At 38.8% G+C, this 13,897-nt stretch overlaps 1 protein-coding gene across 1 annotated transcript in view; it reads right to left on the minus strand.

Annotated features, from left to right (window-relative positions):
• Positions 1-13,897, minus strand: part of LRP2 (LDL receptor related protein 2) — a 202,744-nt gene that overhangs the window by 79,238 nt on the left and 109,609 nt on the right. Inside the window, exons 32-34 of the mRNA XM_036254951.1 lie at positions 10,399-10,565; positions 9,268-9,411; positions 4,764-4,873 (exon numbers count right to left, since the gene is read on the minus strand). Of these exons, the coding sequence (XP_036110844.1) occupies positions 4,764-4,873; positions 9,268-9,411; positions 10,399-10,565 (421 nt within the window). The remainder of the gene's footprint in view (positions 1-4,763; positions 4,874-9,267; positions 9,412-10,398; positions 10,566-13,897) is intronic.

Genomic DNA, 13,897 nt, shown 5'->3' on the forward strand with positions numbered 1-13,897 from the left:
CACAAACTATTTCAAAAAATTCAAGAAGAAGGAAGACTTCCAAACACATTCTATGAGGCCAGCATAATTCTAATTCCAAAGCTAGGAAAAAAAAAAAAAAACTACAAAGAAAGAAAACTACAGGCCAATATCCCTGATGAACATAAATGCCAAAATCCTGAACAAAATACTAGCAAATTGGATCCAGCAATACATCAAAAAAATTATTCACCATTACCAAGTGGGATTCATCCCAGGTATGCAAGGCTGGTACAATATTCGCAAATCAATAAATGTGATACACCACATAAACAAAATGAAGAATAAAAACCATATGATCATAGCAATAGATGCCAAAAAAGCCTTTGAGAAAATCCAGCATCTATTTCTGATAAAAACGTTCAGCAGTGTGGGAATAAAGGGATCATATCTCGACATAATAAAGGCCATATATGAAAGACCTACAGCCAACATCATATTCAATGGGCAGAAACTAAAAGCATTTCCCATAAGAACAAGACAGGGATGCCCACTTTCGCCACTCTTATTTAACATATTACTTGAAGTCTTAGCCACAACAATCAGAGAGGAAGAAAAAATAAAAAGGATCCAAATTGGAAAGGAGGAAGTGAAACTGTCATTATTCACAGATGACATAATACTATACGTAGAAAACCCCAAAGACTCCATCAAACATTTACTAGACTTAATAAATAAATTTGACAAAGTTGCAGGACACTAAATTAACATCAAGAAATTGATGGCATTCTTATACACCAATGATGAACTCACAGAAAGAGAAACTTTCTGGAAGAAATAGAAGAAGATCTAATACCCATTCTCCTCAAACTATTTAAAAAAAAATCCAAGAAGAAGAAACACTTCCAAACTCATTATATGAGGCCAGCATAATCCTAATTCCAAAACTGGATAAAGTCACTATGAAGAAAGAAAACTACAGTCTATATTCCTGATGAACACAGATGCCCAAATCCTTAACAAAATATTAGCAAATCGTATCCAGCAATATATCAAAAACATTATTCATCATGACTAAGTGGGATTCATCCCAGGCATGCAAGGATGGTACAATACTCACAACTCAATAAATGTGATACACCACATAAACAAAATGAAGAATAAAAACCACATGATCATTTCAATAGTTGCTGAAAAAGCATTCGACAAAATCCAGCACCCATTTTGATAAAAATGCTCAGCAATGTGGGTGTGGAGGGATCATATCTCAACATAATGAAAGCCATCTATGAAAAACTACAACCAACACCATACTCAATGGGCAAAAACTAAAAGCATTCCCCTTAAGAATGGGAATAAGATAGGGATGCACACTTTTGCCACTTTTATTTAACATAGTACTAAAAGTCTTAGCCACAGCAATTAGACATGAAGAAAAAATAAAGGGGACCCAGACTGGAAAGGAGGAAGTGAAATTGTCATTATTTGCAGATGACAGAATATTGTACATAGAAAACCCTAAAGATTCCATCAAAAATCTACTAGACTTAATAAATAAATTTGGCAAAGTAGCAGGATACAAAATTAACGTCAAGAAATCGATGGCATTCTTATACACAAATGATGAACTCATAGAAAGAGAAACAAAAAAAACAATACCATTTACCATCGCAGCAAAAAAATTAAGATACCTAGGAATAAACTTAACCAAAAAAGTAAAGGACCTCTTCACAGAAAACTAAAGGTCATTGAAAAAAGAAATAGAGGGAGATATAAAAAAAGTGCAAGCATATACCTTGTTCATGGATTGGAAAAATTTAACATCATTAAAATGTCCATATTACCCAAAGTAGTTTATAGATTCAATGCAATCCCCATCAAAATACCAATGATATATTTCACAGAACTAGAACAAACACTCCACAAGTTCATATGAAACCAAAAAAAGAACAAAGTAGGAGAGATCTCATTACCATATATCAAGTTATACTACAAAGCCACTGTAATGAAAACTGCCTGCTACTGGCACAAGAACAGGCAGATAGATAAATGGAACAGAACAGAGAACCCAGAAATTGACCCAAGACAATATGCTTAATTAATATTTGATAGAGGTGGCAAGAGCATACAGTGGAGTCAAGACAATCTCTTCAATAAATGGTGTTGGAAAAATTGGACACCTACTTGCAAAGAAATGAAGCTAGACCACCAGTTTACACCATATATGAGAACAAACTCAAAATGGATAAAAGACTTAAATGTAATTCGTGAATACATAAAAATTCTAGAAGAAAATGTAGGCAATAAAATTTCAGCCATCACACTCAGTAGAATTTTCACTTATACAACATCTAAGGCAAGAGAAACAAAGAAAAAAATGAACACATGGGACTACATCAAACTAAAAAGCTTCTACACAGCAATAGAAACAACCATCAAAATGGAAAGGGATCCCACTATACGGGAGACCATAATTGCCAATGGTTCATCAGATAAGGGGTTAATTTCCAAAATATATAGAGTGCTCATACAGCTCAACAAAAAAAAGACAAAGAACCCAATTTAAAAATGGGTAGAGGAGCTAAATAGACACCTCTCCAAACAGGACATACAAATGGCCAAGAGATGTGAAAAAATGCTCAATGTCACTAATCATCAGACAGATGCAAATTAAAACAACCATGAGGTATCACCTCACACCTGTCAGAATGGCCGCCATCCACAAATCATCAAACAACAAGTGTTGGCAATGGTGTGGAGAAAAGGGGACTCTAGCCCTGGCCAGTTTCACTCAGCGATTATACCATCAGCCTGTGGACCAGAGACTCCCAGGTTCGGTTCCCGCTAAGGGCATGTACTTCGGTTTGCAGTTTGTCCCTGGCCCTGGTTGGGGTCGTGTGGCTGGCAACCACTTGATGTGTCTCTCTCATGTCGATGTTTCTCTCTCTCTCTTCCTCTCTCTCTCTCCCCCTTCCACTCTATCTGAAGATAAATGCAAACATGTCCTCAGGTGAGGATAAAGAAAGAAAAAAGTAAAGGGGACTTTAGTGCACTGCTGGTGGGAATGCAGACTGGTTCAGCCACTGTGGAAAACACCATGGTGTTACCTCAAAAAGTTAAAAATTGAACTGTCATTTGACCCAGTGATCCTATTTCTAAGAATATACCCTACGAAACCTGAAATACCAATCAGAATGAATATATGTACTCCTATGTTCATAGCAGCACTGTTTATAATAGCTAATATCTGGAAACAACCCAAGTGTCCATCAGTAGATGAGTAGATAAAAAAGCTGTGGTACATGTACACAATGGAATACTATGCAGCTGTAAGAAAAATAGATCTCTTATCTTTTGAGATGACATGGAGGGACCTGGAGAGTATTATGCTAAGCCAAATAAGCCGAGCAGAGAAAGACAAATATCACATGATCTCAGTTACTTGTGGAATGTAATGAACGAAACAAACTGATGAACAAAATTGACCCAGAGACATAGAGGTGGGGTACAGACTGACAAACCTCATAGGAGGGGGGTGCGGGGGAAAGAGATGAACCACAGAATTTATATGCATGTATGCATGACCAATGGACATAGACAACAAAGCTGGGGATGGGGCAGAGGTGATTGGGAGGGGGTGTCAATGGGATAAAAAGGAGAAATATCTGTAACAAAAACAAATTAATAAAATAAATAAATAAATAAAAATTAAAAATTTAAAAAAAAGGGGCATTTGGGACAGATGGCAGAATTTATATTCCACAGGAATATGAGTAAAACTACCGAATGTCATAGTTCATTTAGGAAGACAAATATGAAAAATCCTGGTGTTTCTGGTGAAGTTACTTTTTTTTAAATCTTTAACAAATCTTAGTCTATTAAAATTAACATTCAGCATATTTTGGGATATAGAAGAAGTTGTACCTAAGTTAACCACTACAAAATAAAGTTGTTGCTGATGTCCTAACATAAAAAAAAATCAGCATGGAATGATAAAACTATCCTTTTAAAAAGTCAATGCTTATATTTTATAATTTATTATTCTAGTTTATAATAGACTATAAAATAAAATAACTGATCAAACAGACCAGAGGACTCTAGCCTACATCATTAATTCTGTTTTTTCTTGTTCTCCCTGCTCCTGGTTTCTTCAACTCCAATCCTGACAAGCCTTTCTGAAATACAGATTTGTTTCCATCACTCCCTTCCTCCAAATTTCCACTGGCTCTTCAGCATGACATTAAAGTTCTCCATGATTTGTCCCCAAATGACCTTATCTGCTGTATCTCTATCTGGTCGACTGTCCCCTACCCTAAGCCTCTAGTTCCAGCCCCCTGCACAAGCACACCAACTACCACCAGGATGTGTCTGCACCCTCTGTGCTCAGTTGGCTTCAAGTACCACTCCCTAGCTGCAACCTATTCTCCCCCTAATAGAAGCTTTCTCATTCTTCAAGGTCTTTTTCAAATGCTATCTACCCCCTTAAGCATTTTCCATATTCACTCAAAGTCAGAACGCATTGCTCATTCTTATAATTATATTTTTAAATTCCTAAAATTTCTGCATGTTTGTAATTTTCAGTCCAATGTTATTAATTTGGAGAACACAGAACAAAATAAATATTATATTCTTCACATTAACTATACCACAGACCTATTTCTCTTCCTCACTGAGATCTATATTTTTAAAATATTGCCATATGAAATCAGAAAATGTCCTAGGTTTGAAATCTTCCATTTTATCAGGTTATAGCATCGACAAGAATGGTGCTGTACAGGAGGCGTGAGCCGTTCATTAACACTCACCCATTAGCAGGATCAATAGTTATGCCAACTGGGAAACCCACTCCCAGAGCTGTCCCATCATTGGTAATCAGTGTTTTTCTGTATCTGACATCTCCCCGGAGTGTCAAAACCTATAGCATAAAACCACTTATTAGAACTGAGTTTCATTAGGAGAAGACAAAGAGGCTGAGATGAAGGCGAACGGAAAGCACACAACCAATTCCAACGCATGATTAGGGACGAAGGGGAGGTTTTGCCTGGGTTTTGGATAGTCCTAATTGCATTTCTGGGCTATAAGAAAATAAGCACAATAGAAAATGAGAGTAAGAAAAGTAAAATCACCTCTTAAATTCCTATTTTCAAGTCACCTAAAATTTCAAGAGAGGAAATGTATATGAATAAAAGACAGATTCAAATGGGGAACACGGAAAACCACTGCTAGAGAGAAACCACAGAAGCATCTTCAGAAAAAAATGTTAAAAAAAACTCTGGAAGACAAATGGGAACCCCACAGCTCTCCTGCACCCCAGTGCCTGGGCTGTAGCACCCAGGGACCCACCATTGCAAACACAGTTGATCAAACAGTGTGGATTCACTCAGAGTTAAAGTGAATTCAGCTCCAAGTTAACAGTCAGAGTTAAAACAAGTGAGTTCAAATCCCTGCCATGCCAGGTCTGTCTGTGTGACCTGAAGCAAGTAAATTCACCTCTCCGAACTTAGTTTCTTTGTCATTAAAATGCAGGAAACCATGGTACCTTCTGCATAATAGAGCTCACAGGACAATGAGGTAACATAAGTAAATTACTTAGCACAATAACTGGCATAAGTGAGTTTAATAAATGCTTTCTATTCTTTATTTGTCCATTAATTGGGCACTTAATATTCACCAGGCATTATACTAAACATTACTGGATAAACCTCAGGAAAATCCTGTGCAATAGATACCATTGTTATGCCCACATTACAGATGATGAACAAGAGGCCTAGAAAGAATTAGTGTCTTTCCCAGTGCCATCTATTCTAATTATTATTGCTATTATGTTACAATCACAATTTAACAGAACCCTGACACACACAGAAAAATATGGATTAATGGAATAGAAGCAGTTTTTCTAAGAGCAAGGTCCCTTTAATACGCACCTGAGATGGTCTGAGGAGGGAAACAACTAGTGAGAAAATAGAAAATGTCTGTTCATTTGCATGAAGGTTTTTCTGTCAAATAGTTTTTCAACGCAAACAGTTATCTGTGTATCTGTTTATGTTTCTCTCTCTCTCTCTCTCTCACACACACACACACACACACACACACACCCTTCTTCTCTCCCTTATTCTCTCTAAAATTTTCTCCTCTCTAATACTTTTCTTTCTTTCTCTCCTACTGGACTAAGATAACTTTCCTCTTTTCAATTTGCCTCTTTCTGCTATCACTTCTCTCCTTTTCCTTGGCCTGAGAATCTCTTTGGGCCAAAGGGAAAGTCCCTCCTTCCTTTGTGGAATATCAAGCTCTTTCTCACCCAGCCATCCTGTCAGCTCCACTTTTCAGCTATAAAATTGCTGTTACCGAATGTGCACACAGCTACCCCTAGTGGAAAGCAGTCTCTTAAACATTTCTCTTTTGTCCTGAAGATGGAATTGGATGTGAATTATTCCTAAGCTGGAACAGATACTACACAGTGAGTGAACACTGTTCTTGTTTTCTTCAGCAAGCTGACATTCTCCTGGAAGAGTCACAACTGATATTACCAAAGGAGAAAACCAATAAAAGGGCAATTTACCTTTGACTCATTATTCTCAAAGGTCTGTTATGGATATTCTAAATATATTGATCATGTGAGGGAAATAGAGCACTGATTTCACAGGCCACCTTTGTATCATGAGCTACTTTTACTTATTGAACCATTAACCCCGTTTTACAGGTACGGAAAGAGAGGCACAGAGAAGTTAAGTAATTTTTCCAAGGTCAAACAGCCTGTGAGTAGAGGAAACACAGAGCTCTCCCCAGTCACAAAATGCATCTTCATATCTCAGGGTCTTGAGTAAAGTGTTTTTCTCTACCTTGGTTGCCTCTTCCCTACTTCATCATTTGGCAGAAATAAATAGTGGTCATCCTTCAAGACTCGGCTTACCAAACCTCAGCCCCCAGCCACATAGCACTTTATATTCACTGTTTGTACCATACTAATCACATTGGAGCAAAAGTATTTGTTTATGTGTCTAGCACCCAAATATGTGAAGTACTGAAAAGCGGAATAAAAAATGTTTTATCTTTGAATGTCCAGGACTAACTGGGACTGAGCCATAGAAAACTAGTGTTTGTTGAATGAATGAACACGAACAAACGAACGAACGAACGAACGAGCAAGCAAGCCAGACTCTAAGCCAGGTCTTTGGACTCCAAAGCCAATTATCTTTCCTCTGTACCTTGGTGCATTGGGACACCATTACAAACTTGAGGTTTATATGGGTAAAGCAGCCTTACCAATGCACGTGCCCACACTCAGTTATTCTTCAACTGGTACCTTTCATTCTAACACCAATGGAGGAGACAGGTTCCCTGCTTTTGGAAAACTATCAGTCTAAAAGGGAAAACCTCCCATTTACAAAGCAACAGACCAGGAGATAGAATAGGAGCAAATTAATTGTCATTTGGAATTAAGGCAGCTTTGTACTGAGTGGAGTCTAGAGAGATGTGAGTTCCGTATTAAGGGTCATAGGCTATAAATTTTGCCCATGTGTTGATGGAGGGTGATAATTTTAGCTGATGTTATGATGTTTAGCTTTGTCTGTCACTGACAAAGAGAGTTAAATCAGGCCGATTGCTGGAATTGTGATATATGACAGGACAAAGTTAGAACACTGCCCAGGAACTGGGCCACAGAGCTAGCTGTTTAAGCCAAATTTTTAACTTCCATGGACTTCAGATTCTTATTTCAAAAACAAAGGGCCTGAACCAGGTAAGCCTCCAAGTTTCCCCTCATGTTAAGAGATGATAATTCTATTGATGATTCCAGTTTGATATATTCAGGGGGATCAGTGTTTGTGCGTGTTGCATTGTTCTTCTCGTTGTGAATGGTTACCATACTTGCCTGCCCTTGGGAATGTTGTGAAGATGAAATGAGATGACGTTTGTGGAAAACCTTTGTAAACTATAAAGCACTGTCTGACGTGAGCTCCTCCTACTAGATCTGCTGTAAATTAGCCACTTGGTAACTATGTGCCTTTCTCCTCTTCAGTATGTATCTTTCTGAATGCCTCAAAGAGAACTACTAACCAGCTGGTGTCTAGCCCGGAGCAGTGGCTTGTCACTCTACTTAGCCCTGTTCATTGTCCCTCTCACAAGACCCTCCCTTTGCTTTAGGAATTCTCACTTTCAAAATTATTATGAATTGATAATCCCTTATGTGTTTCAACCTTGTTCCCGAGTGGAGAAAAACAATACTCATCAAGTTACTTCTAATTTACTTCACGTGATTTCATACCTGCACCCCATCTAGAATTTCTTCTGGGAATTACAGTAAAAAAGAACATTTATCGCAGAGAAGAGAGTATCAAAGGAATTAGAATCAAGTTTCTACTTTCTGCTTCACTGTTAGAAAAACTGTATTGGAGCCATAGAAAGATTTCCATCTGAGAACAGAGGGAACCTAAAATTTGGTTTAGGACTAAAATAGCATTGAAGATTTGATGAGAAAAGATAGTGAAAATTCCCTGCTACTAGAATTTTCCCTTTATGCTGAATTCCTTACGTAATTTTTTATTTATCTTTTTATATATTTTTATAAATCTTTCTACAGGAAGAAGTTAGTACTGATATTCAGGAAAGAACAAAATAGAGCAGTAAAAAGTTCCAATAATTTTATTTTTATTTATTTATCCTAACCTGAGGACATTTTTCATTTATCTTCAAATAGAGCAGGAGGGAGAGAGGGGAGAAGAGAGGGAGAGAAACATTGATGTGAGAGAGACACATGGACTGGTCGCCACCCACATGACCCCAACTGGGGCTGGGGACAAACTGCAACCGAGGTACATGCCCTTAGCGGGAACCGAACCTGGGACTCTCTGGTTGGTGGGCCGACACTCTAACTGCTGAGCCAAACTGGCCAGGGCCCAATAATTTACTTTTAAGTTGATTTTCCTCCTTAACTTCAAAGACTTTGATAACAAATACTAGTATTTCTTCGCTTTTGTTTCTACTTAAAAATAATTTCAGCCTGGCCAGTGTGGCTCAGTGAATTGAGCATCGCCCCATGGACTGAGAGGTTCCAGTTTGATTCCCAGTCAGGGCACATTCCAGGTTGCAGGCTCAATCCCCAGTAGGGGGCGTGCAGGAGGCATCCGATCAATGTTTCTCTCTCATATCGATGTTTCTCTCTCTCGCTTCCTCTCTCTCTAAAACATCAATAAAAATGTATTTAAAAAATAATAATAATAATTTCAAGATTCCACGTGAGCATTTCCTGAGAATAGATTTCACATGAATCAGAATCCAGTGTTTGTGCACAAAGCATTATGGAACCATTACCTCAAGTGACTGAGTTCCGGGGTTGGTGTAATAAAGGTTTCTTGATATCCAGTCTAAGGCCAGGCTCATAGCAGAGCCCAAACTAGACAGAGGAACAAACACTGTCCTGTTGGTGCCATCTGTCTTCACTCTGTGGATTTCACCCTGGAAAGAAAGACGTGGAGAAGTGAGCTGTTTCTAGGCCACAGCTTCTCCGTGAAAACACTTCTTTCACTGCGGCTACTGCCAGCTGCTCTGTTTCAACACTCCTCAGACTTGGAGAAAAGGCCAAGGGTCAGCACCACTGGGTGGCCTCGCTGTGTCTAATGCTAATGCCAGCAACATTCGGAAAACATTGACTTTTAAGTGTGTGACGGGAATACACAAGGCTTACCATTCGGACTATCTCTGATATTGGCCACAGAGATTTATTTGTAAATTACCACAGGCCAGAGTCATAAAAATAACCCAAGTCACAAGTGAAAATCAGGAGGCCAAGGGGTACAGTTTGCATAGTGGAGACAGGTATCAAACACGAAGATCTTCCCTCTCTTCCTCATTGCATTCCCTTTGCCCCTTCCCCATCCTCACCGGTTTCTTTCCTAGAGGGTGAGGAAGGAGCCTGATGGGAAAGGGATGGAGAAGGGTTCCCTTCATCCTCCAGGCAAAGGTTCTGAATGAAGGCCCCAGCAGTCGCATCAAAGGCTGCCCTGGAATTCCCGTAGGGAACTACTGCTTTTCGTCTTGAGTTACGATCATTTTTATGTTAGTCTAATATCTTCTACAGGCTCACTAAGAAAAATCTCTGGGACTGCTGCTTCCAGGCATGCATTCTGCAGTGCAACCAGCTAGTTCAGTGCAGGGCAAACAATAAGCACTTAATACGTACTTGTTGCTTGCCTGAAGAAAGAATGCCCAGTAGCTTAAGTGTGTTTATTATTCTAAAGCTTAAGAGTTTTCTGATTTTTGCTCCAGGATAACCTCTCATTTACATCCCTCACTGAATCAAGAAAAAAAAAAAATTAGTGGTAAATTAATTTATTTCTGGATCATTTCCCTTTTATCCACACAGCAAATGTTTGCCTGTAAGAAAGTATCAGTGCAGGCTGTTTGAGAACAAGCTATATACTTTGAATGTTATTTAAAACTTACTGGATTCTCAACCCAATAGATGAAGTCCTCTGAGTCATCAAATTCAACATCATAACCATTCTGTATCCCTGATATGGGAACCATAGCATCATTGCTCTTCACCTCAGGATGAAGGGAGATTCCAAAAATTACACTGCGTCTTACAGTTATTAAGAAAGGTTGGTCATCTGTGAAAATAGCAGAATATCAGTCAAAATTATATCCCACTAGTCCCAGACATTTAGACTAATGGAAGGTTGTAGAGTGTTACCATCTTCTGAAATAAAATATAACTGCAGCATTGGAGCAATAAATGCGATGCCTGGCAGATATTTCATCAGATAACCCGGGCCTTCCTCTGGGTTTCAGCGTTGCTGAGTCACCGGAGCTCCATCTCCTCTCTCAGTGCTTCTGGACGTTCCCACAGCAGATTGATGTTGCTCTTCCTGAATTCCTCACTTACACTGATAAACCATCCATGTCAAGCATCATAGTCAAGAAGTGCTTTCATTTCTACTGAGACAAAACCTCACTAATACTAAATAACTCAGGAGGAGTTCGATTTTTTTAAAAAAGTGAAAGAAACCATAAGCCAATTTTTGGTGAATGGCAGTTTATTAGTTTTAAGTATGTTCAGAAAATAAAACAATGCTGCAAAGCATTGACTAGTATTTATTAGAGACTTTAATTATTAAATAAATCCAATTTATAATCCCACCAATTGCTGTCTGACTAATGTCTGTCTTCCACACTAAGTTCTTATTATAAAAGTTACCTAATAAATGTTTGATAACGTGGTGTTGGGAGGGAAAGAGGGCAAGTGTGGGCTGTCACAGCGGTGTGGCGCCTGCCCTCACCTGGCGACCGCGGCTCCTGTCCAACCTCCGACCCCGCCAGGGCTCTCAGGCAGGGCTGGGAGGGGGGACAGAGGTGGGTGGCGGCAGCTGATCGCGGGCCTGGGGCCCTCGTCCCCTTTCTCATGGTGGACACGGGCTGCCTCCTCTCCTCCCCTCTCTCTAAAAATATATATATATACACATATATATACACACACACACATATATTTGATAACTAAATGAATGACCACATAAATGAATAAGTGGATGGGTACATAAATGAATATGTAGTGTCTTCCAAAATTCTCAAAAGTATCTGTACATTGCAATTTAAACATCCTCATAATATCTTACTCAAACTATCAGTTCATTTAGTCTCCTTAATATAATGAAGTCCTCTTTCAAAGATAATCTTTAACCTAGCTGTAGTCCCATTATAAAAAAAAATCTAAATTAATGAAATTCAGGAGTGAGGTCTTATTTTATAATTTCACTCTAAGAAAAGGAAAATGGGAATGTGAGTGTTGTGTCACTAGATGTATATCTCATATATTAAGACAAAATATGAAATGATTAATCACTGTATAATTTTCATGAGCTAAAAATGGTATCTCATTATTTTGATAATTGAGAAGCTTTACATCTTCACAAGGATTATTTGGACACTTTTATCTTTACTTATTTTCACATCTCATTAGCTTTCCCTTGTTTTTGGCATTTTTATTATCATTATTATTATTGAGAACTAACCCAGCATTTATTAACCTAGTCCAAATTTAAGGTAAATTTTGCAACTATGAATGCTTTCTAGTTTACAAAGTTCTACAATATCGAGCATTTAGTCTCTCACAACAAGCTTGCAAAGTTGTTTTCCACTGAGGCCAATGAGACTCGCAAGGGCTGTGTGACTTTCTGCAGGAAACAATACAATAAATCATGAGCTCAAAGGCCCATTCTCTCACTGGCTCCATATCACCCCACTTCTGAACAATAGTCGCAATAATCGGCTCCATTTACTGAGAATATGTGCCACAGAATATGCACCAGGCAAATATGATTTCACTTAACTGATCTCCCTGAAGTCCCATATCCCTGTTTGTTAAATAGTTACCTACCCTCCAACACACAACACACACCCGCACACATACAACTTTCAAATGAGGCACAAAGAAATGAGCAATTTAACCAAGGTCACATAGCCAGCTTTCTCTCGTACTCCAAAACCTATATTCTTAATCACTACTCTGCAAAAAGTGCAGGCCTGGTGCTACTTATGAATATCAATTACCACTCAATTCATTTGACTCAATAGCAATAATAAAAAACAAAAGCTATATTATGAGTTTTAGATATTTGATTAGTTATCGATTGCATGTTATAATTGCTCATTGGGTCAGTAAAAACAAGCACATTTTCTCAATTTCACAGGGAACATTTTATTTTTTACTTACTCAAAACTTGACACGCCCATGGGTAATTTTTCTATTGCTTAATTGGAAGAATTCTCAACCAGAACACTGTTTAGGACCTCATAAACTTTGCATTTCTCATCCATCAAACACAGGCTTTCCTGATTCCTCCAAAGGGCTCATCCCTCAAGCACTAACCAGATCTACTCCTTCTCTGGCCATTACTCCTTCCTGGGATGTTTCACAGGCCCTGTATCTGATCACTGGTGTACTGGAGAGCGCTTGCCATCGATAAACATCTGTGGGCAATGGACCAGAGGCTGGGGATCATTTAACGCTGCACTGACAGGAAGTGTGAGATCCAAAGTAAAGGATGATGCCAGAGAAGCACTAGACAGAAAAGGACCACTGAGACAAGTGGCCTAGGAGGGTGCATGGAAAGTGCTCTGTGAGAAAGAAATAAGGAGTGATTTTATGACACTACACACTTAAAAAGGAGCCAGCTGGGTGGAAAAGACAAGACTGGAGAGGGAGAAAAAAATATTTTAAAATATTTTTAAAACCTTGTCATTTACTCAACATTTACTGAGTGCCACTGTGTACCACAAGCAATGAGCACACATCAACAAAGCAGGTGGATGCTTCAAACTTCAAACCTAGAGGGCAAGACAGAGTATATCGGCCCTTATGATTCCCAGGGATAATGGCCAATAAGGAGTATGCAGAAAAGAACCCAGGGTTGGATGGCGGGTTGAGGAGGAGGTGATGCGTAAGCTGTCCAAGGTCAGTAGGTCTCAGTCTTTTGAAATGAAAGGTCATTTCTTCACTTTTAGTTTTCATGTCATGATGCCATTAAGACTAGTGTTAGCAAAGCAGAGAAGTGAAAAGACAAAATCAGGAATGGGAAATTGATGTTGTAATTAAAGGTGACATTTATGACTCTCAAGCTTTGGTCCTACTTAACTCAGACCTTGCACGGCAACCTTTCCTAGGGCCTGGGCAACAAGTGTTTTCTTCTTTTGCACAGAATCAATGAAGCAACTGCCTTGTGTCCCTTGGGCTGAGTCAGAAACCTATTTTGAATTTGAGATTATTTTAGGGGATGCTGGGAAAATGTTCTGAATTGAGTTTTGTTTATTGGTTTTTGGCATTGTGGGAACATATTTTCTAAAGGATAAAAAACTATTTCATACAGCCCTGGCCAGTTTGGCTCAGCATTTGGAGCATCGGCCTACGGACCAGAGAGTCCCAGGTTCGGTTCCCGCTAGGGGCACG

This window comes from Molossus molossus, unplaced genomic scaffold, assembly GCF_014108415.1.
Source record: "Molossus molossus isolate mMolMol1 unplaced genomic scaffold, mMolMol1.p scaffold_m16_p_11, whole genome shotgun sequence".
Classification (NCBI taxonomy): domain Eukaryota; kingdom Metazoa; phylum Chordata; class Mammalia; order Chiroptera; family Molossidae; genus Molossus; species Molossus molossus.